This window comes from Hibiscus syriacus, unplaced genomic scaffold (assembly GCF_006381635.1).
Source record: "Hibiscus syriacus cultivar Baekdansim isolate YM2019G1 unplaced genomic scaffold, ASM638163v2 tig00110654_pilon, whole genome shotgun sequence".
In the NCBI taxonomy this organism is placed as follows: Eukaryota; Viridiplantae; Streptophyta; class Magnoliopsida; order Malvales; family Malvaceae; genus Hibiscus; species Hibiscus syriacus.
Genome location: NW_024062814.1, coordinates 55,692 through 83,021, shown reverse-complemented (window position 1 = coordinate 83,021; position 27,330 = coordinate 55,692). Strand labels below are relative to the sequence as shown.

Here is a 27,330-nt window from a genome sequence, read left to right as displayed (position 1 = left end):
TGTATGCTAATATAATTTTGAATTGTTTATATATTTTGTGGATCATGAAAGAGTCTGATAGTGTTGACACATTGAGTTTAGGGTGTTACACAATCGACAACGTATGATTAGGAGGATGACATGGACTACGTCAGTCACGATAGTCGTAGCCGAAAAGGGAACAACGACGGATTAAGGATATGATTTTGGGATGTTAGGTATTTTGGGGGTTTATATAATTTAAGAGAAATTAGGTATTTTTTATAAATATAATAAATTTTTTAAATAAATTTAAAATTACCTTATTGTGACATGTGTCACATAATAGGAAAATTAACGATGTTGACGACCCGGACACCTAAATAGATCATGTTTATAACATTAGACATCTGGATATGTCAAAAAATAGTTTAGACACATATTCGAGAATTTAGGTATAATTCGGACACTTATTTTAGTTTTAAGCCTAAAATAAAACATAAATATGATACGAATATACACACATATATAACAAGGCAAAAATTGTATATAATACATTATTGACAACATCAATATCAATATCAATATGAAATAGAAGCATAATTAATACTAAATTATACATTTAGTGCTTAAACTATCAATTTTGATTCATTTTAGTACATAAATCTTTAATTTTTTTTCAAAATTATACTTAAAGTTTAGTTTTTGTTTTATTTTAGTATATATCGTCGTTAAAATCTTTAGTTTTTGTTTCATTTTAGTACCCCGTTCAAAATTTAACATTAAGTTTTGAAAAGATTGAAAGTTTAAGTACTAAAACAGACAAAAACTAATAGTTTAGGTATTAAACGCTCTAAGTTTTTAATGACAATGTACTAAAATAAAATGAAAACTAAACGTTAAACATAATTCAGAAAAAAATTTGAAAGTTTAGATACTAAAACATATCAAAACTGATAGATCATATACTAAACGAATAGTTTACCCCATAATTAATTTATGGCATACATACGTCATACATGAATAGCTTAGCTTACCAATCCTATGAACAGAAAAAATCTTGCAAACTCTAATTATTGGTCATTTATAGGAATGGCATTTTTGTCTCACGTAGAATAAATATAAAGCAAGACTGACTGATCATATTTTAGTACAAAAACTTTCACTTTTTTCAAAATTATATATAAAGTTTAGTTTTTGTTTTATTTTAATACCCTTATTCAAAATTTAACATATTTTTTTAAAAAAATGAAAGTTTAGGTACTAAAACAGGCCAAAACTGATATTTAAGGTACTAAACACGTTAAGTTTTTAATGGTGGGATACTAAAATGAAACAAAAACTAAATGTTAGGCGTAATTTTTAGAACATTAAAAGTTTAGGTACTAAAATGGACTAAAACTGATAGTTTATGTACTAAATGTGTAGTTTACCCTAGAATGTCTTCGGATTAAAAAACCAAAAATTTAATATAAAAAATTATATTTTAGAAAAAGAAAATGGAAATGGAGCAGTATAGCATTCAGTTTTACTCGTATATATAGAACTCAAGTAACCAATTCCAGGTATTTTGTAGTTAAAAACTATACAATAATTTTTCAAATATGCAATCAATATGATGGGCCAGAAAAAGGTTGGGATATGCTAAGCAACAGAAAATGTCTCCAAGAGAGAATCAACATACATTTTAAGCTTGGCCTTCGTAATCGCACCTTCTCTCCTACTTTCTGCAACTTCCTGCCCATCCTTGAACAATATCAAAGTCGGCAGTCCGTACACTTTGTATTCTTCAATCAACTGCGGATTCGCATCGTGATCGATTTTCACAACCTCTAATCTATCTCCGTATTCCTAAATACATTATTAATCAGTCAATAGTTACTCATTCAACAAGCACAATTTCTTAATTAACGGAATAAGTATGTAATTTCGATGAAGAGAAAGAGTACTAGAAAGGCACCTGTGCGATGGATTCCATGGCGGGAGAGATTAAGCGGCAAGGTCCACACCAAGTGGCAACGAACTCGACGAGAACCGGACGGCTGGATTCCAGCACCGTGCTCCGAAACTCGCTCTCTTTAATTTCCTTAACACCGGCACCGCACCGAATCGAGAATTTAGGAGGCGTGGAGAAAGTAAGCGGTCGTAGGAGCGGGAGGTGGTTCCTTCGGAAGCCGCCGATGATCGGAGGAGAAGAAGAGAAGGTTGCGACGGCGGAATGGAGCTTCGACGGGAAAGCAGTTGAGAGAACCGGAGAGAGGGATGGCCGGGCCACCATAGACGGCGAACTTGAGAGAAGCGTGTCCATTTTTTACGGCTGGAGTTTAATTGCGAGGATTGAGGAATGATAAAACTGAGAGATCGCAACATTTTTATTTTAATTTAAAAATTGAATTTTTATTTAATTATTTATTTTGTGTGATGGAGAAATCAAATCAGAGCTTATATATGTTATTTTCCAGCTTGACTGGAACCACAATGGCTCAACCTTAAAGATGATAATATTGAATTTTAAATACAAGTAATAAAATAAAGGGTGAAATACACTAATGGTCACTAGTTTTTGAGTAATTTTTTGTTTTCCACACTGAAGTTTTAAAAATAACAAATTGGTCACTAATATTATCGATTTGTAACAAAATGGTCACCAACATTATCGATTTGTAACAAAATAGTCACTCGTTATCTTTTTTTTAAGATAGGCTTGATCAATTATTTATTGCATCAGAAATAACAAGATCGTAATACAAACCGGAATGTCATAAACAAACCAACATTAGAAAGCCCAATGGGCAAGTGCGCGAGCTACAACATTGGTGTTTCTGTGAACAAAATGGTTGTCCCTTGTTTCCATATGTAATGGGATAAGGGGGAGGTAAGATAGTAGGTTGCCCCCAACACCAGGTTGAGAGCAGTTTCCGTAGAAGACCTTCGAATTATGAAATACCCTCCGTGGGACTCGATCCCACGACCTTAAATTTTGGGTGCGAGCGTGAGGTTAATATTTAGTTTTACCCATAAACTATTACTAAAACATCAAATAAGTCATCACATTCCTTGCAAAATGAAAATCACACTGCATAGATAAATGGAGTTTTTTTCATTAAAGAAAAATACATGAGTATTTAAAAGCATATATTCAATTAATTTTAATATAAAAAAATAATGCATTTGGGTTGGTTTTTATTTTGTAAGGGAGGTGGCTAAAATATTTAAAAATACATTCAATTAATTTTAATATAAAAAAATAATGCATTTGGGTTGGTTTTTATTTTGTAAGGGAGGTGGCTAAAATATTTAAAAATACAACTATATTCGAATCACGTTCCTTGCAAAATGAAAACCACACTAGATAAATGGAGCTTTGTCACACTGCTTTGCATGCAGATGGTGTTTTACAACAGCAAGCAATGGTTACTGTGTTAAACAACTAGTGTTGTTTTGTTTCCATCCTTTGTATTAAAAAAAGTTTCTTTCTTGATCTTTTAATTTGGTATCGAAGATTTGGATTTGAGTTGAGCTTTTAATGCAAATTTGTTCATTTATTTGATCTTTTCGTTTCCTTTGGCATCAAAGTTTCTCATCGTTCCTCTAACAGTCGGTCGTCCGACACTGGTTCATTGTAGCTTGCTCCCTTGTGACCGTCGCTTGCTATGGAGGCCACTAAGATGGGATATTTTAAATATTTTAGGAAATATTTAATTATTTATTTTTAATAAATGCCACGTTGTCATGAGCCACGTCAGCAATTTGGCCACATAAGCAGAAACTAACAGTTTTTCAGTCAAAACGGTCAACAGTATAATTTGATGCAATTAAATAATTTTGAGAGTTTAATTGATGTGAAAAATATAATAGGGGCGAAAGTGATAAATTGAGTCCACTACAGGGACAATAGTGACCTTTAAGTATAAAAAATAGAAAGACATATAAATATTAGGGTAAACTACACATACAACCACTCAATTATGATCAAAAATCATTTTGACCATCGATGTTTCAATTTGATCAAATAAATCACCGAACTATTTAGATGGTTAAATAAATTCCCTCGTTGTTAATTTTTAACAATGGAGGTAATGTGACAGTTAATAAAATTAATAATTTTTCCCACCAATCAGGTGTAAAGGGAAAACAAATTAAACTTACAAAGCAGCTTGTGGGGGTGGGGTTGGGCAAGCCTTTGTCACTAGGCCAAACTATCTGTTTAGTTCAAAATTGCACAACATTTTATATATTGTGTTTAAGGTTATTTCACACACACATATATTAAATTATTAAAACAAATCTAATAAATAAATTATATTTTACATATATATTAAATCATAGTTAATTTAAGACTAAAAGATGAAAATAAGTTTAATATTTTTATTTTTAATTTAATTTATTTTATTATGTGGATTCTTTAAATAATTGTAATATAACTTATATGTTATTATTTAAAAATAATTTTAGAGAAATAATTAAAATAAAAATCTTAAACTAGTTTTTATTTTGTGATTTGAATTCTCTAGATAATTTTAATATAATTTTATTTTTAATATATTTGATATATTATTATTTTAATATAATATTATTTTAATATAATTATAAAAAATAATTTAAATAAAAATATTAAACTCATTTTTATATTTAAGTTTTTCATTAACTATAATTTAATATATAGGTAAAATATAATTTATTTATTAGATTTGTTTTAATAATTTAATATATATAGATATGTGTGAAATAACTTTAAACAGTATATAAAATCTTGTGCAATTTTAAATTAAATAGGTAGCTTAACCTAATGGTAAAGGCTTGCCTATGGACTCCTGAAATTCCTTGGATCGATTCCCCTCCCCCTCACAAGTTACTTTGTAAGTTTAATTTGTAAAAATTATGTTAATTTTATTAATTATCATGTCATCACATCTGTTAAAGAGTTAAGTGATCTGTTTGATTTTTTCTAAACACATCCGTTAAAGAGTTGAGTGATCTGTTTGATCATTTTTAAATGTTGGTGATCAAAATAATTTATGACCATAATTAGGTGGTCACCCTTACAATTTACCCTAAAATTGAATCGAGAGTACGACTTGTCAATTAACTTTTATACCACAAGATGTCAACTGAATCTTAATTTTAGTTAAATTTAATAAATTTATACAATCATGGGTCACATGTATTAGTGGATTGTGACCATAAAAAAATGGATTAAATCATTTAAATAGTAATTAATCAAATTTAGCAGACCTTCTAGAAGCCTCCAGGAAGAGAAAATCTCTCCCTAAATACCTTCATTTCCACGATTCTAATTTATCCTCTCCAGCTCTTCCGGCTCCGTCCCAAACAACTCGAAACCTGAAAAAAAAAATGTCGTCCGACGGGAACGTCACCGGCGGAGGCGGCGACGTTAACACCGTCGGCGTAACCAACAAGCCTTTCTTTTGCTACCAATGCAACCGTTCCGTGACGGTAACAATTTCCCCTTCCTCTTCTGATCCTTTTTGTCCCATATGCAACGAGGGATTCCTCGAGGAATACGAAAGCTCAAATCCTAATCAAGGCCCCGGTTTCCTTAACCCGAATCCGAATTCTGCCCCGTTCGCTGACCCGTTCTCAACGTTGACGGATCCGTTCGCTTCCTTGCTTCCTCTCCTTTTTCCTGCCCTTCCTTCTTCTTCATCCACGACAACTTCATCATCCTCTGCTCCCGGGGACACTGACAACCCTAGTTTACCTGGGCCGACCCGGTCAGTCAGAGGCGACCCGTTTGCTTTCGATCCGTTTACCTTCATCCAAAATCATCTAAACGATCTTCGTTCAAGCGGGGCTCGCATCGAGTTCGTGATCCAGAACAATCCGTCCGAAGCGGGATTTCGGCTTCCGGCGAACATAGGGGATTATTTCATCGGACCGGGCCTCGAGCAATTCATCCAGCAGCTGGCAGAAAATGATCCCAACCGGTACGGGACCCCACCGGCATCTAAATCAGCTATTGAAGCTCTACCTTCGGTGAACATAACGAAGGATAATTCGAATTCGGAGTTCAACCAGTGTGCAGTTTGCATGGATGAATTTAAGGAAGGGACGGAAGCGAAGCAGATGCCATGTAAACATCTTTATCATAAGGATTGCATATTGCCGTGGCTGGAATTGCATAATTCGTGCCCCGTGTGTCGTCACGAGTTGCCTACCGATGATCCTGATTATGAGAGGAGGGCTCACGGGACGGGTGAAGGTAATGGAGGTGGTGATAGTGTGCAGAGGTCTGATGGGGATAATCAACCTGTTGAGAGGAGTTTTAGGATATCTCTGCCTTGGCCATTTCAAGCTCAGGGGCCTGGACCTGGTCCAGGGCCAGGACCAGGTGATAATACAGAGACCAGGCAAGAAGATTTGGATTGAGAATTGTGAGTATCTTTTTTCCTTTTTATTTAACAATTGTATGCATTATTATAGCCCTTTTATGGTGCTGTCTTGATAAACATGGTGTTGCTGAAACTTGGGCATTTTGTTCAATATATTGTGCATATCGTCTGGTGTTCAATGGCAAAGGAATAAGTTTCCCATCTAATATGGTGAAACTGGTCATCTGAGTTTTGGATAATTTTATTACATACCTTTTGATCCATTGTCGGTTATCACAAAGTCGTACGCTATTGTGGAGAAGAAAATGAGAATGCCTGCTGAGCTTTACACAATATTGAATTGTCATACATGTCATGAAGCTCTTTTAGAGCCCTAGGTCTCGCGTCAACAAATGACATGTAACTTATGTGAATTTAACAGGAAAGTATTGGTTAAAGTGATGCAATATATGCATTATGTCTTGGATGTTCACAACTGTCGACTGTTTTCAATAAATGGTGCATTTTTTGTAAGATGCTTCGCTTGATTTTAATTATTTAACATGGTAGCCCCATTGATTTTGGAGGGTATTATATGTGGCTAGTTTCTTAGTACTTCATACCCATATAGTGCTGATGCTATGTTTTCCACTAAAATATTGTAGAGGTCCTTTAACTTTACCACTTCATTAGAAAAGCTCTTATAATTTTATTACACCCAAATAAGAATGTAATTTGTATCCAAATAATCCCCTAATCTTTAACCTTTTCCCAATAATAAAAATCACATTTTATCTGAAGTAGGAGCTTATTTAAGTACAAATCAAAGGAAAGGGGCTTGTCTGAGTACACTAAAAGTATAGGTTCATATTTAGCAAAGAAATAAGTGAAAGGGTTCGAGTGCTTTTTTAGTATTTTAGCCTATATTTTCTGAGTAGTTTTTGTCAACAATGGATTTGTCATGTTCTATACTTATGGTTGGTATAAGTTTCAAAGAACACAACAGACGTTAGCTGTAAAAGGCTTGGTTCCTATCTTGCCGGGTTGAGGTGGTAGGAACTAATATCATAACTGGTTGAATACCAAAGTGGAGCTTTCTCAGGTATGTATAATGTTCTTTGAACTTAATAGATGTAAAAATTACAAAAGCATAGAAGGATGGAGTAGGTGAAGTAATATATGCTTTTAGTAATATTTTTCAGTAGAAACTAGAAAGTTCATAGGACCAATTTTCTTCTGGAATTTTTAAGTAGCAATATATGCTTAGGTTGTCTTACATGTTACTCTATGGTTAGCTTTCTGAACACACTTGTGGTTAAAGTGGGCTTCAAACCATTTATGTTTTCTTTAGACTGTTTTTTATTTATTTTTATTGTTGAAACATCTGGCTAAATGTAGTGAGCATATGGATATTGAGAGTGGTTAGTAGCTTAGTAGCTTTTGATTGTTCGCTTTTAATGTTTTATGAGCCTTTTCTTGCATTGGCCAATGTCAAATGTTAGTCTGATTATCTGAATGATTTTTAATACTGTTGAAGTTGTGATAAATGGAATTTGAATGACATTAATTCTGGCCATTGGAGTTTGGAATTTCTAGTTTCTTCTTATGTTGGCACATATGCTTGCCTGGTGCAGTAATACTTTCATTCATTTTCATGATGCCAGGTTTATTATTCTGCCTGCATTTACATGGTCAACTTTAATGTACCCGAGTCGTGGTTGTATAATGGCATTCTAACTTGGATTTGATTTTTGGCAGCTTAAAATGCAACAAAATACCCACTTTGTTTCATGTGACATGGTGATAAAACATCCACTTGTAGAGTTTGGGTATGAGAGCTAATGTGTTGAACATGGAGAATTTGAGATTGGCGTTTTGGTCTCGAGTATTATATGTACATTATAAAACTTAACAGCTTTGTTTGTCAAAGACAAGTTTGCATTTAATCTTTAATACATCGTTGTATAAGATTATTTGATCCTTATTGTCTTCCCCTTTTTATCAGCAAACTATTACTACTTGAAAATAAAGCTGCTCCTCCGAAGCATCGATCGCAAGACAAAATGGAACCACCATCGGTAAGTAATACTAGAAAGGCAAATGTTTTCTTAGTGTGTCTTCCAAGTCTAGACCCTGATTAGTCTCTGCTGCTTTTGTGGTGTTTGATTCGGTTTCGGTTTTTGTTGAATTCCGAGTTTAGTTCAATTGATATGGTTATAGTCTTCTCGTCATTGTTGAAGTAAACAATTGATATGCTAATCCTTTCTTCTCTGTTGACCGAGTTTTAATTCAACTGGTATCGTTAGTTTCGTAATAATTTATGCATTTGAACTAGTTTACGTTCGGGAGGATTATGAATAGTTAAGTATGGGATTAGAATATCTTTGATATTAGAAGGAAGGATTATGAATAGTTTAAGTATGGGATTAGAATATCTTTGATATTAGAAGGAAGGATTATGAATAGTTTAAGTATGGGATTAGAATATCTTTGATATTAGAAGGATTTAATTATTGTAGTACCTAATTGCATCTTATTTTCATGGAGAAGGCAAAGGGAAAGACGGAATTTACTGATGACCTGCCAAATCCCATGGCCCCTCTCATTAATAGTACCAAAGCCAAGTGGACCATGCTCCACTTGTTTCACATGTTGATCATTTTGTGGCTTCATTTGTCTTCCCCATCACCATCAACATGTATCTATATATACATATAAGTGTACTGATTTTTCTAAAAAAAACATTTTTGAATATTTTTTCTTGAATTTTATAAATCAACAGTTTTCTGCGGTAATATTAAATCTGTAAAGTATTTCATACTATAGAAGGAAAATTTCTTTATGAATAAATTTTATTAAATAGAGAAAATAGTTAATATTATAAGAAGAGTAAATTAATCATATAAGTTGAATTTGTTTCTTAAAACTATTGAAGTGTATAAACTAGTCATAAAAAAGAAATTAAAAAAATGGTCATATGAGACAGAGTATTAAAATGCCAATTAAATAATTGACAAACAATAAATTTAAACAAATATTATTATTGACAATAAAGGATAAATATTAACTTTAATATTGAGATATATATATAAAGTTGGGATTCACTTATTCATCATTACTTTTTTAAAACCGTTAGATTGAGGGTCACAGTAAGCATCTTCTCATTTTTTTTACTATTAATCTCGATCTTTAATAATATCCATTTAGAAATATAGATATAACCTCAAATCTAGCCATGAAAAAAAAGGAAAAAATGCGTGTGTGTATATATATTGCATATAAAAAGAGTAATTAAATAAAAAATGACATAATTCTTATTAAATGAAAGGAAATGAAATAAAAAAGTAGCAATCAATGATTATTGTCGACGACAATTAGGAATATAAAAGAATTTAAGATTAATATCGCCGTGACAAATAAGAATATATAAAAGAATTAGAAAATGAAGTACAAAACAGTGACTAGGGTAAAAGTATATTGACATGCGTACATATTTTATAAATATAATTGTTCGAATTGAAGATATCTGAGAAGAATAATATATTTTTTTCACTAAAATTACCTGTTAAACTCTCTTTGAAATAAAATTATTTTAATAATATTTAACTAAATTGATATAAATTGACTTACAGCACTAAGTCTAATTCTTTTATATATAACATGGATAATACTAAGGAGAGAGTTATGATTGACAATTGGCTAACCAAGAATGACATCATTTACGCCGAGATTATTAACTATTTAAGATTAATTAATTGAAAAGTTTTTACCCTTAGCTTAACCACTTTTGTTTTATTATTATTATCCTTACTATTTTTAATTATATATTTACTAACCAAGCAAATTTAATGATTTACGAATGATTATTACCCATAAAAATTACGGGTTTGAACACTATATTTATAAGAGTATTTGAGTATTTATATTTGACATTAAATGCTCATATACTTATTCAGACGTTGTGTTTAAACTCGACGATAATTCTTTAAGTACTAAAATCCGTTATATATTATAAAATAAAAAAACGAAAACTCAAACGTTAACTTTTACAAATTAAATGACAAAAATAAAAGAAAATGGAATTGCCTTGTATTAATCAACAGTATACCCAGAACAAAAAATTTAAAATATATTATAAATTTGATACGGACGAGAAAATCTTAGTTTTGGGAGAAAACCCACTAAGAAAGAGAGGGAATTGAATTCTGTAGCAGTCTGTAGTCCCGCCCATGTCAAATTCAGATGATGTTGCCGCGAACAAGACACAAGCGCCGGCCAATGGTTCTTTGGCCGTGAAAAAGCCTCCGACCAAAGACCGTCACAGCAAAGTGGACGGTCGTGGCCGGAGGATCAGGATGCCGATCATTTGTGCGGCTCGTGTTTTCCAGCTGACTCGTGAGTTGGGTCACAAATCCGATGGTCAGACCATAGAGTGGCTGTTGCGTCAAGCTGAGCCTTCCATTATAGCCGCCACCGGTACCGGGACAGTTCCCGCCAACTTCTCCACCGTGTCGGCTTCCCTCAGCGGTCGGGGAAATTCCACTTCTCTACCGTCGACGACGACGTCTTTGGACCATAAGCCTTTACTTGGTCCCAGCGGTTTTATACTCGGAAAACGGGTCAGGTCAGACGATGATAACGCCGGGAAGGACGATTCCGGGACGATCACGATGGGACCAGATATAGGGTCCATTTTGGTACCTGCGGGGATACACATGGGCGGGTTCTGGACTCTTCCAGCAAGGCCCGAGTACGGTCAAGTATGGAGCTTCGCGCCTCCGCCGGAGATGGTTGTACAGACTGCTGCTGCGGAATCTGCTCAGCAACCTACTGCAGCCGCGTTGTTCGTTCAACAACAGCAAGCTATGGGAGAAGCGTCGGCGGCGAGGGTTGGCAACTATTTTCCCGGTCATCTGAATTTGTTAGCATCGTTGTCGGGTACTCCAGGAAGTTCGAGTCGGAGAAGCGATGATCCGAATTGAATTTGGGTAGACCACTTTACCCTTGTTGCTTGGGAGTATATATATATATATATATATATATATATATATATATATATATATATATGTTAGTTTGCATCAAGATTTGTATATGGTTGCTGTTTCTATGTGTGGATCTGTAAGTTGATTTTTTGTCAGAACTTTAGTGTCAGTGAATTAGGATTTTTGAAGGGGACAATTTGGGTCTTCTTATTAGGGGTTTTGTTTAAGACACCTACCCCATGATTGATTAGGGTTTAGTAGGGTTTTAAGGGTTTAAGAAATAGGTTTTTGGTGATTTGAAGTTTCTGTTGACTTTGGGGGGTTTCCAGAATTGTGGAGGTTCATTTCCCATGTTGAAATAAGGTTTGTAAACTTGAATTTCAAATGCTTTTCAAGTTCATTATTCATAAATCTAGCAATGTAAGTTGAATCTTAAGGTTCTGGATTGTGCTTGGTTTTTGCATAATTGGGGTCCGAAAATTCGAGCTGCTAATGGCGTTCGAGACATATTAGTTTCTCCTCTACTACCATTGGCATTGAAAATCTAGCACAGATAAGTTGAATTTTAAACTTGTTGAGTGTGCTCGATATATGCATAACTGGAATTTGATACTTTGAGCTGCCAATGGTGTTTGAAGATGATTAGTTTCTTTGCTACTGTCTGGTGTCGCTTTAGCATTGAAAATCTAGCAATGACGAGCGAGTTGAATCTTAAAACTTGTCGATCGTGCTCGACTTATACATAATTGGAACCTGAAACTAATCTGAAACTTTGAGCTGCTAATGGCGTTCGAGAAGAATTAGTTTCTTCCCTGCTACCATAGGCATTGAAAATCTAGCAATGACGGGTTGAATCTTAAACTTGCTGAATGTGCTTGATTTGTGCATAACTTGGATTGGATACTAGGAGCAGCTAATAGTGTTTGAAGATGATCAGTTTCTTTGCTGCTGTCTGGTGTAGCTTTAGCATTGAAAATCTAGCAATGACGACCGGGTTGAATCATAAAACTTGTCGGTCGTGCTCCAGTTATACATAATTGGAGTCAGAAAATCCGAACAGCTAATGTCATTTAAGTATTAGTTTCTTCTCTGCTGTCATTGGGCATAGGCATTGAAAATCTAGCAGTGATTAGTTTGATACTTTGAGCTGCTAATAGCCTAATAGGGTTTGAAGATGATTAGCTTCTCTGCTGCTGTCTGGTGTAGCTTTAGCAAGCAAATGATGACGGGGTTGAATCTTTAAACTTGTCGTTCGTGCTCGACTTATACATAATTGGAGTCTGAAACTTCGAATCCGTAATGGTATCCGAAAATTATTTTGTTTCTGTTACTTCCCTGCGTTGCTTAGCACTGATAATGATACTCTGTATGTTGTCACGATATTCCATGTTGCATCTGTTAGTCCGGTCAGCCCCCTCTTCTGCTTTCAGTAGTTGATTGTTTCTGACGTGCTCGGATTGTGACGTGCTCGGATTGTGATTTGCTTATGTATTCATTCATACTGCATCATGCTGTTAGTTCCGGATTGTAGCTTGCTGCTGAAGCTACTGTAACAAGTTTGATGACTGAAAAATACACACACAGTGTTAGCAGCAAGCTTACAACCGGAACAATACAGACGTTGGAAAAAAAAGAATCTTAAGATTAAAAATAATGCCCCCATACAGGATCGAACTACAGACCTTAAGTTTAGAAGACTGACGCTCTATCACTGAGCTATAGGGGATTTATATGACAACAGCCCAATTTATCTTTTATTTTTATTTAAAATTCCAAAGCAAAGAGATAGTGAAATGTTGTTGATATTCGATTAACTTATTAGACTTCGATAATTAATTCGAGTTTAATTGTTCAGATTGAATGATTTGATTAAATTTATTAAGTTTTAAATTACTTATTTATATCTAATTAATTAAGTCTAACTATAAAACTGAATACTTAAATATGAAATAAATCGATAAATTTATTTAATTAATTGTATGTAAATATTTAAATTTACAATAATAATTTTATTGTATAAATAAATCTTAAAAACTAAAAAAATATTAATTTGTTTAACTAATTATTTCGGTTCTATTAAAGAAAATTTAGAATCAATTATTTCAATTTTGGCCATAAAGTCAATTCAGTTTGTTTGTGTTAATAATTTAATTAATTTATTTAATTTTAATACATTACAAACCAAATAGATTAAATGCTAATTTCTTTAACGGGAAAAAGAAAATATTTCCCGTCGAATATTAATATTTTTTTATATAAATTATAGTTTCTATTAAAATAGAATAAAGAGTTCTAATTATAATTAATTAAATTATTTTAAATCATATTTAAAAAAATACTTTAAATAGAAAAATATAAAACGTAATTTTGTTTGAAAACTAATTTAAAATTTATAATGTATTAAAAAATTTAGAAAACCTAAATCACACAAAAATCCCCAATTGAAAACCCTAGTCCCTAATCTTTGCAATAACCTCTGTTTGTTCTCACTTCCTCAAGACCAAACCCATCTCCACTCCATTTAAAAACCTCCATTTCCGGTCCCTGCTATCCCTCCAATGCTCCGACCCCATTAACAAAACTGGGCCGTTTAGGTTTCAGGGAATCAGAGCTTATAGTCTTTTGAGCTTAAACGATCTGAGAGACAATGTTCCCAGAAAACAGAAAACGAGGAAAGGGAGAGATATTGGGTCCGGCAAAGGAAAGACCGCCGGGAGAGGACAGAAAGGACAGAAGGCTAGAGGTAATGGCAAGTTGGGATTTGAAGGAGGACAGACCCCGATGCGGCGGCGTTTGCCTGAACGCGGATTTAAGAACCATTTTAGTCTCACTTTTCAGGTACCGTTTTCTTGATTCCCGCCTCCAAACCATGAATTATGTTCGTTTGATTCTTGTAAGTTGTCTCATTTTGGATAATATGGGGGATAATGCTTGGGAAATTAGATAGTTGTTGCATGCATATGGACTCTATATTGAATTAATCTCCCTTTTTTATGACTCATTCGATATATTAATGCGGTAATGAAGATATGCAATGTCAAACAACATTGTATATAAATGTTGCAATTTCATGTTGCTCAGGGCCTCTGGCTCTTTCGATTTTCATGAAGTACTTGTGTCCGACACTTGGATATGGGGATAGGACCTCTAGGATCCTTCAAATATATAGAAAAACTTAGAAAAATCTACCTTACCCGAGTCTGATACATGCCCATATCCGTCGCATACACCTGTTCTTCTCGCTTTGGGGGGGGGGGGGTTGTCAACAGTAACAAACATGGCACAATATCCTGGTTGTTCCTTGAAACGCTGTTAATATTTGGCGAAAAGATCAAAGCAAACCAGCTAGACCAGGATTTCTACTCTTGATAATTTATTACTCTGCACCTCAGAAATAATTGATCTTTCAATTATTTTATTTTTGAGCTGGAATCAAAATAGAATGTAGTTCTTGTAGCTTGCACATTTTGTGTTTTGATCTGTCATTGCTGCTGGATATTGGGACATCAGTTTCGAATTTCATTAAATAATCTAACAAGCTTATGTTTCTTTAGTATTATTTGAAGATCTAAAAGGAAATGTGTTGTTATAATTCTTACCATTTGATCTCGGATATGGTATTATACAAGATGGAAAATTATGTATTTTCTGGAATTGAGAACTAATTCGTGTGTTGATGTTTGTGACGAAGGGAAAATGCAATTTGTTATCATTTTCCTTTTTCACCACGTCTTGTAGAATTAGAATATTGTATTTGAAATTTTCGTTTTGTTTTATTCGAGTTTTTTTTCTGCACTTGCGAAATTACTTATGTATTCCTACTCCGGCAGCCAGTAGGATTGGGAAAGATAGCCAAACTTATAAATGCTGGGAAGATTGATTCTCATGAATTGATCACATTGAAGACTCTCAAGGTAGAATTTACTCTTGTTCTGATGTCCAAATTTAAATCTCCTTTAAGGGCAGTGTTCACACTGATTATTGTTGTTACATAGGATGCCGGGGCCATCCGGTAACAGATCGAGGATGGGGTAAGGTTGATGGGTCGTGGTGCTGAACAAATCAAATGGCCAATTCATCTTGAGGTAAATGATTTTTCTGAATCTGTTCTTGGTATATACTACTGATTTAACTATAATAAAGATAAAGAATCATTTCTTAGCTGTTTTTGGATTCAACTTATGTTAGTTTAGATTAGATAACTGATGTGTTTATTAACTTTTCTTGCTATACACTACTGATCGGAACATAATTTTGTATTATCTTTTCATAGTTTTCACCATCAGTTCCTTCCAGGGTTGTAGTACTGTTGTTCTAGTTAAAAGATGTTCTACGGTGTCGAAGTGAGTGAGAGCGAGAACTTTTAGATTCTGAGAGTTCGAATCAGTCATTGTTCATGTATATCCTTTTTTCAATCCGAACCAGGGAAAATGTTGGTCTTACCATTGAAATTTACAGGTCTCGAGGATGACTGTTAGAGCAAAGGAAGCAGTTGAAGCTGCCAGTGGATCTGTGAGGAGAGTACACTATAACAAATTAGGGTTGAGAGCTCTGCTCAAACCCGAGTGGTTCGAAAAGAAGGGAGGGTTGCTGCCGAAACCAGCCAGGCCGCCACCGAACTTGAAGGATAAAGTTGACAGCATCGGCCGCCTGCCTGCTCCAACAAAACCTATCCCTTTTTTCACGGAAGAGGAGCCAATCTCCTCTCCAGCTTAGTAGACAGGTAATCTGTTTGTTCGTTGAACCGCAAGATTGGCATCCGAGTTATAATATTTCGGAGGAAAATAATCAATATATTTCAATCCTTTTCCATGTCAAGAAATAATTTGCAACTTTGTTCTCTGCACTTGGTTTGATCCACATCGATCTTGAAATTTTAGGGATTTGTGTTTTGCAATCAGTTTGAACTTGGTGCTGTTGAGAAGCCAGAAAACACAAGTTCATCTTCATGGTTGCTACCGAAATTACTTTCGGGATTCTTATCCAATCGAATCCGCCCGGACATCTCGCTCGTTTTAAACGAACTCGGTGCAGTTGTGCAAGAGTTGAATGATTTTTTGCTCTGAGAAATGATAATGCCATTAGCATCTTTATTCCAGTCTATTTTTGTAATTGGCTTAAAATTTCAACGTATGCCGTATGCCTTTGGTTTTAGTGCCTAACATTTATTTCGTTCTAGTTTAGTGTCTAACATTTATTTCGTTCTAGTTTAGTGCCTAACATTTATTTCGTTCTAGTTTAGTGTCTAACGTTTCATTTCATAACTCAAATCAGGCCGTGACGGATCATTTATTTTGGACGTTAAGTGATTGTCACTTAACTTCCAAAATTAAAGGTTTGTCACGACCTGACCTGATTTGAGTTACGAAATGAAACATTATACACTAAACTGGAACGAAATAAAAGTTAGGCACTAAAATAGAACGAAAAAAAAAGTAATGTAAAAAAGAAGAAATGTACGTGTTAGTGGTAATCAGAAACTTTAAAATATAATGGTAATGTTTTCGGTACGACGGTCTTAATATATGATTAAGATAAAGTATTACCTATTTTTGGCAAAATGTTGTCTAAAATATTTTTTTACCGAAAATGTTAATATTAGGTGTTACTTAAATTGTTTAACATTTTTGGTAAAACATTATTTTTTTTTACTGAAAATATTAATATTGATTGTTACCTAAAATATTAGTTTTCTATCTAAAATTAAGTAACGAAATTAATATTTCTGGTAACAAATAATATTTTAATTAACGTTTTACCGAAATATTAAAAGATATTATTATTTTCGCAGAACTATATATTTACATGTCAACTCGTGTTAACATGTGTTTTCGGCATATCACTCACATTTCTTCTTTTTAGATTAATTTTAGAGTAAATTATGACTTTAGTACCTAAATTGTTACTATTTTAACACTTAAATTTTTATTTTTTCAGAATTATACCTAATTTTTTTTTTCAGTACCTCCTTTAAAATTTTAACGTTAAGTTTTGAGAATAATTGAAAAATTAAGTATTAAAATAGATTAAAATTAAAACTTTAGGTATTAAACACATTAAATTTTTAACAGTGGTTACTAAAATGAAACAAAAATTAAATGTTAGATATGATTTTGAAATAAATAAAAGTTTAAGTATTAAAACATATAAGAACTTATAGTTTAGAAACTAAACGCGTAGTTTACCCCAAAAAATTTTATATTTTAAATATTTGTACACATTTTCGCTCATAGTTTTTCTTCCTTCTATTTTTGTCCTTTCATAATCTCTAACCTTGTATGGTCCTTAAATTTTTTGTTATGTGCAATTTGACTTTTGACTTCGGTTTTAATATCTGAGTTTCTACTAAATTAAAATTTAAAATATAAATATTAAAACTTTATATAATTTAAATTTATAAGTAAGAACTTTAACCGTGATTTTAAAAGTGTAAAAAAGTAAGGGGAAAATTGCATATCAAAGCCAAACTCGGGGCAAATTGCATATCAAAACCAAATTCATCGACAAAAGGTTCATTAACCCTTAAATCTAATAAAGGGTAAATTACGTTTTTAGTGCCTAAACTATAAGTTTTAATTTGTTTTAGTATCTATTTTTTTTTAAAATCATATCTAACGTTTAGTTTTTATTTTATTTTAGTATATCGTCGTTAAAAGATGACACTATATTTTTTATAGGTAACTTACATCATTCATCACTCAACCATATTCTCACTCCTATTTTGGTACTAAAGTTTAAAAAATTAATTTAGCTACTCAACTTTCAAATTGCTCATATTTTAATCACTCTATTTTGTTTTATTAATAATTTTTATGAGATTAATTTTTTTATTATTTTATTAATATATAATTAAAAATAAAAATAAATAAATTTGAAAGTTTAGAGTATTGAATTGGGAGTAGTTTGAAAAGTAAATAATTAAATTAAAAAAATTAAATTTGAGTGACTAAAATAAGTGTGAGAAGATAGTTGAGTGATGAATGATACAATTTACCTATAAAAAAGGTGCCACGTGTAAGTTAAGTTTTTAACGGCAAGGTATTAGAACAAAATAAAAACTAAACATTAGGTATGCTTTTAAAAAAATTGAAAGTTAAGTACTAAAACGTATTAAAACTAATAATTTAGGTACTAAATACGTAATTTGTCCTTTAATAAATGTGACAAATATCAGGAAAAGAAGCGGGTAGGCCCCAACGCCAAAAATGGCATACGGTGTAAAGCGCAAAGCCGCAAAAGCCCTGCCCGCTGCTCTTCTTCTTCTTCTTCTTCTTCTCGGAGGAACTATGTAGTTCCAGTTCTGGTGGAGGAAGAAGATAAATTTTGAACAAAAATGTTGTGTTGTAGCAGGTCTCGAATCTCTCATCAAAATTTGAGGTTAGGAATTTGCTCTACCGGAATCTTGCAGCTCTCTTCTTCTTTCACGGTTAAACTTCCTTCCTCCGCCATATCCGCCGCCGCGTCTGTCGATAATAATTCTCATAATCATCGGTTTCATCCCCGATTTGTTTCTTCTTCCAGTCTTCAGTCCAAATCCGCCGGCGACATTCCTTTTCTCCTCGACTCCTTGAGGTTCTTGTTTCTTCCCTCCCGAATATTTTTTTAGCCGTAAATTTTGTTATAATATTTAGTTTCGCTTATGTTATCTATTTCAGCTGTTTGCTTGATTATTGCTTTTTTTATAAAAAAAAATCATTCAATTTCTTGTGACCTATTTCTTTAACCAATTCCAGTAGTATAATGATTACGTTATTCAATTTTAAGCGCAAGAAAAAAATTGTAGTTTTAACTATAATATTGATATAGGGCTCTGTTTTTTGGACTAAGTATCTAATTAGGCAACTAAATGTTTTCTTTTGTGTAAAGCCAACAAGAAGACAATCATGAGAGGCCTTCCGAAGTATTATCCTCAGTGGCAGGTATCTTTTTGGTGTTCTACTTCTTCACTTCTAATATGAGTGTGTGTGTGTGTGTGTATGTGTATATATTTGTGCTAGTGTTTTTATGTTATTTGTTGGCATGAATACATCAGGAGGGATTGTTGCATTGGGAAAGTTTGATGCTCTTCATATTGGTCATAGAGAACTTGCAATTCAAGCATCTAAGGTTGGAACTCCATATCTTTTGTCGTTTGTAGGAATGGCCGAAGTCCTTGGTTGGGAGCCTAGGTAAAGTTTATATAATCTACAATTCATAGTACTAAATTGTGGTTGTGGTTGTGGTTTCAGCTGCTGCTGCAGTATCGCGGTTAAGGATGTTACGACATGATTTGTTTGAGTTTCCTAAAAATAACCATGTTTTTAAATGCTGATGCGGTGTCGCAATAACCTTGAAAAACATTAAGATGTGGTCACCATTTAGTACTATGATCTACATATACGGATAATGTTTGTGTAATGCTTTAAACATTTTGGCTATTTTCACTTGGTCCTAAAGAAGCCAAGTATGGATTTTCAACAGGCCTCCCATAGTTGCCCGATGTGATCGTGAGCGTGTTCTTTCCTCTTGGGCTCCGTATTGTGGTAACGTGGCTCCCAAGGAATTCCATATTCGATTTACGAGTGTTAGGCATCTTAGCCCGACAGAGTTTGTGGAGAAGCTTGCAAAGGAGCTGGGAGTTTGTGGAGTTGTAGCAGGTATTCTAAAAGCTGTATGAACTCTTAGATTCTATTTTTCTCGAAATTATCTTGTGAAATATTAATTCATCCAAGTTAAAATAGGTTGTTTTAATGGCTAATTGTCACAGGTGAAAACTATCGCTTTGGTTATAAAGCTGTAGGCGAAGCTTCAGAATTGGTGAGATTGTGTGATGAATTTGGTATGAGTGCTTACATTATAAATTCTGTCATGGACAGGCACCAAGATGCTAGAAATATGAATCGTTACGATTTAAAAGACAGGGGGCAAGTTTCGTCTACCCGTGTTCGTCGCGCTCTAGCTGAAGGTGACATGAAATGTGTGTCGGAGCTTCTAGGTCGCCCACATCGCCTGTTATTGATGGTTGAAGACTGGGAAAACTTTACTAGTACTAGCAGTAAACAAACGGTGTCCACTCCAAAATCTTCTTTGCTAAACCTACCACCAAAAGATGGTTTTTATGAGAACTGTGCTCTTTTATTTGTAGAACATGAACCGGTAACATGTAGGGTATCTATTGACACAACGCATATCCACCTAGACATGGATCGAGTAGATTTTGTTGATGAGTATTATTCTCGAAATTCTCAGGTCTTATTGAATTCGGCGAATCGAGAGTTAATTGTGTTTAGTTTATGTTATCTTTTAGTTCATTTTAGGAAAGTACTTCATGAGTGAGAACTATCATCGAGTAGCGTCTACAAATGGTGTACGTTATCAATTGATTAATTTTTTTTGAACAGATACTACTTTGTAATCGTTTTGGACTATTCAAAAGAAAATTATTGAATATAAGAGTCATATCCCATTCTTAATGTTGGGAATGACTTACGTTTTCCTCTCCCAAGAAGTGCTTTCGTTTCGTTTGATCGTATCGGTTAGTTGGCTCAAAAATGTTTCTAAACGAGTTTTGAGCTCGATTGAAGGAGTTCCATCTATTGGTGCCTATGCAGTATTGGTGTGTGTGAATCTTAAAATTTATTGACTGGTTTTGTTTCTCATGAATCTTCAGCATACTTGCAGTTGATTGATGCTGATTCCTGGTGCATGCTTCTCTAAAATAGACAACTATCATAAGCAATGAGGTACAAAATCGGTCCAAATATGAAAAATATACCCGTCTACGTTGACCATTAACAAGTTTATCACCGTACAAGATCGGTTATCGAAGGGCAATTCTTCTATTAAACGGGAACATTCAGAACCTATTACATAAAACGCTTGAGACATAATACGAATACAATGACAACCTAGTAGGTCGTTTACAACAAGCAAAAAACCGAGGCTCGTTCCTAAGAGATAGTTCATCCACAGAGTCTAATGCTAATAAAAGAGGGTGCAAAAATGGTGTCCGAACCAATAATCTGCCATATTTAACATTTTCATTTTCCATAGTTTCCCTAGAAAAATCCATTTAAAATCTCTCCCTATGGCCTTATTAAGATTAAATAGATGACACACACAACTTGTGCTAGCAATTAAGCAATTGTTACCAATGCTGATTATCAGCACAGGCAAATAGTCTTCTCTTTGTACATTTTGCAACTAGACATCATCACATTACCTATGAGCGGATGCATGCGGCATCGGATATGTCACAGGTGCACCCGGAACCATTGCTCCCGGTAAAGTTGCTCTGACTCCGTAAGCCATACGTGCCGGTGCAGAGAGATTCACTGGTGTGCCAACTGCTGAGACAAGGGGACCTACTATAGGTTGCCCAATAGCTGGAACACTTTGCACAGCTATACCGGAAGGTGCGGCAGAATGTACGGGAGGTTGTTTGGTTGGTTTACCAGCAGAACATCCGGCTGCAGGGCCGTTTGATTGACCAGTGATTGGACCTTGGGGTGATGAAATGTATGTGTTGCCAACACTGGTAATATCATGGATGCTGGATCGCCTCCTATCTTTGTTCATTGAGTTCAATCTGATGAAATATTTTTGAGCGTGACTCGCGACTTGGGTTGCCGTTCTTGTGACCACAAAGTTCCAGGATATGCTTCGCCAGTCACCTTTCCCGTATTTATCCAAACCAAGAAGAAATAACCTGATCATCAAGATTAAAAAACAAATAAAACACAGCATTAAAATCATAATATAACAAGTTCATTGGTCAAAATAATATCAAAATACATCTCACATTCATAGGGCAAGTACAGACACCATTGAAATGGAGGGGTTGGAGCACGGATATGTGTCGGGAACGGGTATCAAATATAGGAGCTTTAGGGGAAAAAATGAAGAGTCGGAGCAACATAGGTAGTAGGAGATGCTGATGACAAGTTCAATGTTCAAAAGTCTCACAAGTAACCCATTGTTATATCAAGCTGTCCATAATTACAGCAGTATTTTAGAAGCCAAATCACTTCAAAACAAAAATGACAAGCAAAGCACCAACTCGAGATTATTCAAGCGTATCACTAACTTATATCGGTAAATACAAACAATATAGAAGATTTCTCATGCATGCCTAATCCGTTACTGATCATCGATCAAAGCATATTAAAGCATCAGAACCTACCACTTCTTATCCGATTCTTTCAAATAACTTCTCAGTGTGTATCTGTAAAAACGTCAAGGGAATCTCCTACCTTCGCTTTAAATTCAGATCCAAGGCTTCAGACAAACAACTCCTAAAGAAGGCCATGTAGGTTAGGGTAGGGCTCGGGAGAGTTGTTTAACAGTCTTACAAAACCAAAGTCCATAAGCATTTCGCTAGCATGAGTGCCCGTTGTAAAGACATCACCATACCATAACAAGTACTCTATAAGTTAAGAATTACAATCAGTTTGTCTTTGATTGGTCTCTATCTTTCCCCATTGCCTTTTATATTTCCTTATCTGCTTGTTGTCTTGCTAAAGAAAAGATTACAACTAATGCTAAACTTCGAAAAATGAAGGAAGAAAGAGGAGCAAATCAACATCTCTAATATCTATAGAAAATTATCAAAAATACGAGACAAAATCGGCAAGCTTTAAATGGCTGAAGAAACTAAATCCACATCCTGTACCATAACCCTTCTCAAGCTATTCATTTCCTTCCATATCAGAATCAACTTCAGCTAGCACTACATATGTCAGCAGAAAGAAACCGATACCTCAAATACCGACTTTAGCTTTAAAAGGAGGGATAATATGGGGTTTTCCAAAATGTTAGCTCATGTCAGACAGGGTTAACGCTTAATCTGTGGATTAGGGGAGTAAGTGTCAAACACATGACGATTAAGGATAGTAATTATCATCTTTTAGGCCACAATTTTCCAGATAAGAGAATGAACTACCAGCAATATCTCTCATATGTGGTAACATTGAAATCCCATGTTCTCATCGGTTATTTCACATCATTTCAAGATATATTATTCATTTATTGGCCCTTCACACACACACACTGACGACTTCAAAGGCACGTGGAGATTCCTAACAACCAATAAAAATCAAGGATTCTAAATACGGACAGGTGAAACGGTTCCAAGGCAATCAAAACATACGACAAAAGAGCACATGTATCATACAAGTAATGTTCAAAGATAGTAGTTATGATCTTTTAGGACACGGGTTTTCTGGAAAAGAGAAAATGAACCACCACCAAAAAGATCTCTCCCATGTGGTAACATCAAAATTCCACGTTCTCTTTGGTTATTTGACATCATTTTCGGGTATATTATTCATTTATTGTCCTTTCACACACTCCAACGACTTCAAAGCCACGTAGAGCTTCCAAAAATATACTAAAATCAAGGATTCTAAATACAGACAGGTTATGCATTCCAAGGCAATCGAAAAAATACGACAAAAGGGCACACATGCCATACAAGTAACGTATAAAGATCGCAGTTACGATCTTTTAGGGCACGAGTTTTCTGGAAAAGAGAAAATGACCAACCACCAGAAAGATCTCTCCCCCACGTGGTAACATTGAAATTTCATGTTCTCTTCGGCTATTTCACATCAATTCCGGATATATTATTCATTTATTGGCCCTTCACACACACTGACACTTCAAAACCATGTAGAGCTTCCTAACAACTAATAAAAGTCGAGGATTCTAAATATGAAAAGGTTAGGTGATTCCAAGGCAATCAAAACATATGACTAAAGGGAGCAAGTTTCATACAAATGACGTTTAAAGATAGTAATTATCTTCTTTTAGGGCACGAGTTTTCTGGAAAAGAGGAATGAACCACCAGCAAGATCCCTCTCCACGTGGTAACATTGAAATTCCATGTTCTTTTCGGTTGCTTCACATCATTTCCGGATATATTACTCATCTATTGGCCTTTCACACGCATTAACGACTTCAAAGTCACGCAGAGCTTCCTAACAACTAATAAAAATCAAGGATTCTAAATACGAGCATGTTAGGAGATTACAAGGCAATCAAAACATACAGCTAAGGGCAGACGTTTCATACAAATGAAACGAACCACCACCAGAAAGATCTCTCTCCCACATGGTAACATCAAAATTCGATGTTCTTTTCAGCTGTTTCACATCATTTCCAGATATGTAATTCATTTATTGGCCTCACACACATTAATGACTTCGAAGCCACGTAGAGCTTCCTAATAGCTAATAAAAATAAAGGATTCCAAATACGAGCTGGTTAGGCAATTCTAAGGTTCAGGAAAGAAGGTCAAAAGTAAGTCCATTGGACTTTTGAATCCCTCTTTGGAGGAAATCTATTTATAATGTATGCAGAAGTAAGAACTGCCAAAGAATTTTAAACCACAAAAAGTAATTCACCTGTGTTCATCCTCTGTCCAAGCAATTCCCTTACGGCGTTCTTGATCTGACTTTGAATTCTTACTCCCATTGTTTGACTCACTGTTATAATGCCCTAACTGGCTGGTTCCCTTCTTACCAGCTCCATCATCACCGGCATGGCCTGCTGAACTCTCGGAAGAATTATACGGCGGCAGAGGCACACAACCTGTTTCAATCGCGTTAATATCATCCTCTAGAAACTTGTAGTGTTCTTTAATCTCTTCCAAAGTTTTTCCAGGTACATCTGCGGCCATTCTTTCCCACCGATCTGAAGAGTCCTTGGGATAAGTTGCAACGGCATTCTCAAACGCCTTGTCTTGCTCCCTAGTCCACTCGGAGCTGCTACCGGCTTCATCCACACTCATCTAAGTCGTCAAATACCGGTATCCAGAAAATCACCTGCGGGAAGCAAGAACTAAATTCACTAAATGTCCAAATCACTATAGTCTGTAATCCATCTCCCAAACCACAGATTTTTCAAGAACAGCAGAGATGTCAAGAAATGAGATATGCAAGAACAGAATGAAAAGAAAACCCAGGAAAAGCCGATGAAAGCTTAATCCGAGATTGAAGTCCAAAAAAATCAGAAAGTCGCAGAAGAGTATGTGAAGAATTCGATAATATTTTTTGCTCGGTGGATTAAAGAATTGGACTTTTGGGAATTGCTGACCTATTGATGAATGAAAGGGCAACAAAGTATTAGACAACAAATATCTCTAAGCCATAAAATCTAAGATAACGAATGACAGTTCATAGAATTATATATATATATATATAATGCTATGTGAATTCAACAATAACAAGATTAGGGTTTTCGATTGCGAAACATATGTAAGTGACAATGCAAAAAACAAATTAAAATATATATATATAAACCCAGAAAGTCTGCACAGATTGACTGAGAATTCAAGTTCCAAACAAAAATTTTCAGTAAATCAAAACTTTACTCGATAACAACAGTTCTAACAGCACAGACCCACATAATCAACAGATTTTTACTGCAAATACTTAAGAATTTCCATAATTTGTACAGCAAATAACTTGAATCGGCTAGAAAATGTAACAAACATACATCCATTCACTGTCACAACCACAAGAAACCCAGTGATTTGAAGATCTTTGAGTCCTGAAACAAAATAAGGAAAGAGAACTTACATCAACTCATATCTTGTCTCACTATTTAAACCTAAAAATTCTTCACAAAAACAGTAGAAAAATCCATTAAAAGGAAAGAGCACCTGGATATCATAGTAATGGCACTATCGTGATACTGGCACTTCAACCGCTAAAAACTTTTTCCCTTTCCAGCGGTAAACTTTTCAACCAACCAAAACATGAGAATCTAACCTTTTAGAATTCAAGGGGGAAAATTTTAAAAAATATATATTGGGGAAAAGAAAACAAAAACAGGTTTAAAGAGAGAAGGGGGAGATTTCAGAAAAAAGGTACGGTTTTTGAAGAAATTTACAAAGGGTATACAAAGAAATTATACTTGATGGCGATGGGCTCTTGTGAAAATCTCCAGAGAAAGTTTGCAGAGAGTGGATAATTGGTCAATCACCTCTAAAAGACTACTGGCATAGACTCTCCATTAAATATCTGACAAAGAAATTTGATTTTCTCTTCTTTCCCATAGGAGACCACACAAACACACATAAATTCAGATGTCAGTGATAAATATGAACAATTTGCAGAGCATTTATATATATATATATATATATATATATATTCAATAAAACTTGATTTGATTTAAAAAATAATAATTTGATTTATGTTAGTAAAAGAATTTCAAAAGTTCAAATTATAAATATAACTCGAATAATTATAATTTTTCTATCAATTAAAGGTTAAGTTCAAGTTGAGTTTGTCGATTCTGCCATATGTTTGTATATTATAGATATAAAAAATATGAAGGTGTGTTTGGTCAACTGCGGTTTACTGTCATTATTCCGACGTTATTTTCGTATCAAATCATTCTGTCAGTTTATCCTTCAAGAGGAGCATCAATTTTTAGGAGCTAATCACATGGTTTTCAGAACCGGATCAGTTAACAAATCGGTCATGCTATCGATTCACTGGTTGAATCGGTCGAACCGGTCGGAAGAACCGGATGATGTCATAATTATTTAAAAAAATTAAATAAAAAATAATTTTTTATATCACAAGTTATATTCAAAGCAAGTCATAACATATATAAATTAAAAACCATAAAAATCAAATGAAACAAAATGATTCAAATTAACTACAACATAATATTTAAGGTAAAACATATTAAATAATAAATATAATTATATAACTATAATTAAAAAATAAATTTGGGGCTAAAAAAATCATAACAAAATGATATTGTTTGGTTTATTTTTTTTTTAAAAACAATCCCACATGGCTAAGAAACATAGAAGAGCATCCCAAAAGTCTAAAGAGTAAAAATATGAGAATAAAACAATCACACATTGCTAAGAAACATAGAAGAGCATCCCAACTAACTTCTATAAATAATAGAGGTAATTTGGCATTCAAAATCATGGAACCTTTTGGTGAGCATTAAGTGAACTATTCTTTCACTTCAATAAAGCTCGAATTTTAGGCTTCAATTGAGCTTCTAAATTTTTTTTTAGTTCAAGCCGTTTTGAGTTCAAGTTTCAATATTAAATT

At 34.1% G+C, this 27,330-nt stretch overlaps 4 protein-coding genes and 2 pseudogenes across 7 annotated transcripts; 4 read left to right on the top strand and 2 right to left on the bottom strand.

Annotated features, from left to right (window-relative positions):
• Positions 1-1,474: 1,474 nt before the first annotated feature.
• On the bottom strand, positions 1,475-2,316 carry LOC120137236 (thioredoxin X, chloroplastic-like). Its single transcript, XM_039153044.1, has 2 exons — positions 1,919-2,316; positions 1,475-1,809 (listed from the first exon to the last, which is right to left on the bottom strand). The coding sequence occupies exons 1-2, from the start codon at positions 2,264-2,266 to the stop codon at positions 1,603-1,605; spliced, it is 555 nt and encodes a 184-aa protein (XP_039008975.1). The 5' UTR covers positions 2,267-2,316; the 3' UTR covers positions 1,475-1,602.
• A 2,931-nt stretch (positions 2,317-5,247) lies between these two features.
• Positions 5,248-6,353, top strand: LOC120137234 (E3 ubiquitin-protein ligase RING1-like). Its single transcript, XM_039153042.1, has one exon. It carries the CDS (start codon positions 5,314-5,316, stop codon positions 6,346-6,348), a length of 1,035 nt encoding a protein of 344 aa, XP_039008973.1. The 5' UTR covers positions 5,248-5,313; the 3' UTR covers positions 6,349-6,353.
• Positions 6,354-7,479: 1,126 nt separating this feature from the next.
• LOC120137233 lies at positions 7,480-20,608 on the top strand (annotated as a pseudogene).
• On the top strand, positions 10,414-11,633 carry LOC120137235 (transcription factor TCP7-like). Its single transcript, XM_039153043.1, has 2 exons — positions 10,414-11,320; positions 11,359-11,633. Exon 1 carries the CDS (start codon positions 10,520-10,522, stop codon positions 11,270-11,272), a length of 753 nt encoding a protein of 250 aa, XP_039008974.1. The 5' UTR covers positions 10,414-10,519; the 3' UTR covers positions 11,273-11,320; positions 11,359-11,633.
• On the top strand, positions 12,447-16,126 carry LOC120137223 (annotated as a pseudogene).
• Positions 20,609-21,257: 649 nt separating the features above from the next.
• LOC120137214 (transcription factor SRM1-like) lies at positions 21,258-26,045 on the bottom strand. Of its 4 annotated transcripts, XM_039153022.1 has the most exons (4): positions 25,914-26,045; positions 25,748-25,801; positions 24,655-25,074; positions 21,258-21,959 (listed from the first exon to the last, which is right to left on the bottom strand). In XM_039153022.1, the coding sequence occupies exons 3-4, from the start codon at positions 25,038-25,040 to the stop codon at positions 21,470-21,472; spliced, it is 876 nt and encodes a 291-aa protein (XP_039008953.1). In that variant the 5' UTR covers positions 25,041-25,074; positions 25,748-25,801; positions 25,914-26,045; the 3' UTR covers positions 21,258-21,469. The 4 variants fall into 4 exon arrangements, with proteins under 4 accessions (XP_039008953.1, XP_039008954.1, XP_039008955.1 ...); XM_039153023.1 differs by lacking the exon at positions 25,748-25,801; XM_039153024.1 differs by lacking the exons at positions 25,748-25,801; positions 25,914-26,045 and adding an exon at positions 25,853-25,903.
• Positions 26,046-27,330: the final 1,285 nt, after the last annotated feature.

What these genes read in the sequence shown, in the direction of transcription:
- LOC120137236 (XM_039153044.1), bottom strand. Translation starts at nt 2,266, where the DNA reads ATGGACACGCTTCTCTCAAGTTCGCCGTCTATGGTGGCCCGGCCATCC. An exon ending in CCATGGAATCCATCGCACAG is followed by an intron (nt 1,810 to 1,918) that starts GTGCCTTTCTAG and finishes TAATGTATTTAG; the next exon opens with GAATACGGAGATAGATTAGA.
- LOC120137234 (XM_039153042.1), top strand. Translation starts at nt 5,314, where the DNA reads ATGTCGTCCGACGGGAACGTCACCGGCGGAGGCGGCGACGTTAACACC.
- LOC120137235 (XM_039153043.1), top strand. Translation starts at nt 10,520, where the DNA reads ATGTCAAATTCAGATGATGTTGCCGCGAACAAGACACAAGCGCCGGCC.
- LOC120137214 (XM_039153022.1), bottom strand. Translation starts at nt 25,040, where the DNA reads ATGAGTGTGGATGAAGCCGGTAGCAGCTCCGAGTGGACTAGGGAGCAA. An exon ending in TGGACAGAGGATGAACACAG is followed by an intron (nt 21,960 to 24,654) that starts GTGAATTACTTT and finishes CTTGATGATCAG; the next exon opens with GTTATTTCTTCTTGGTTTGG.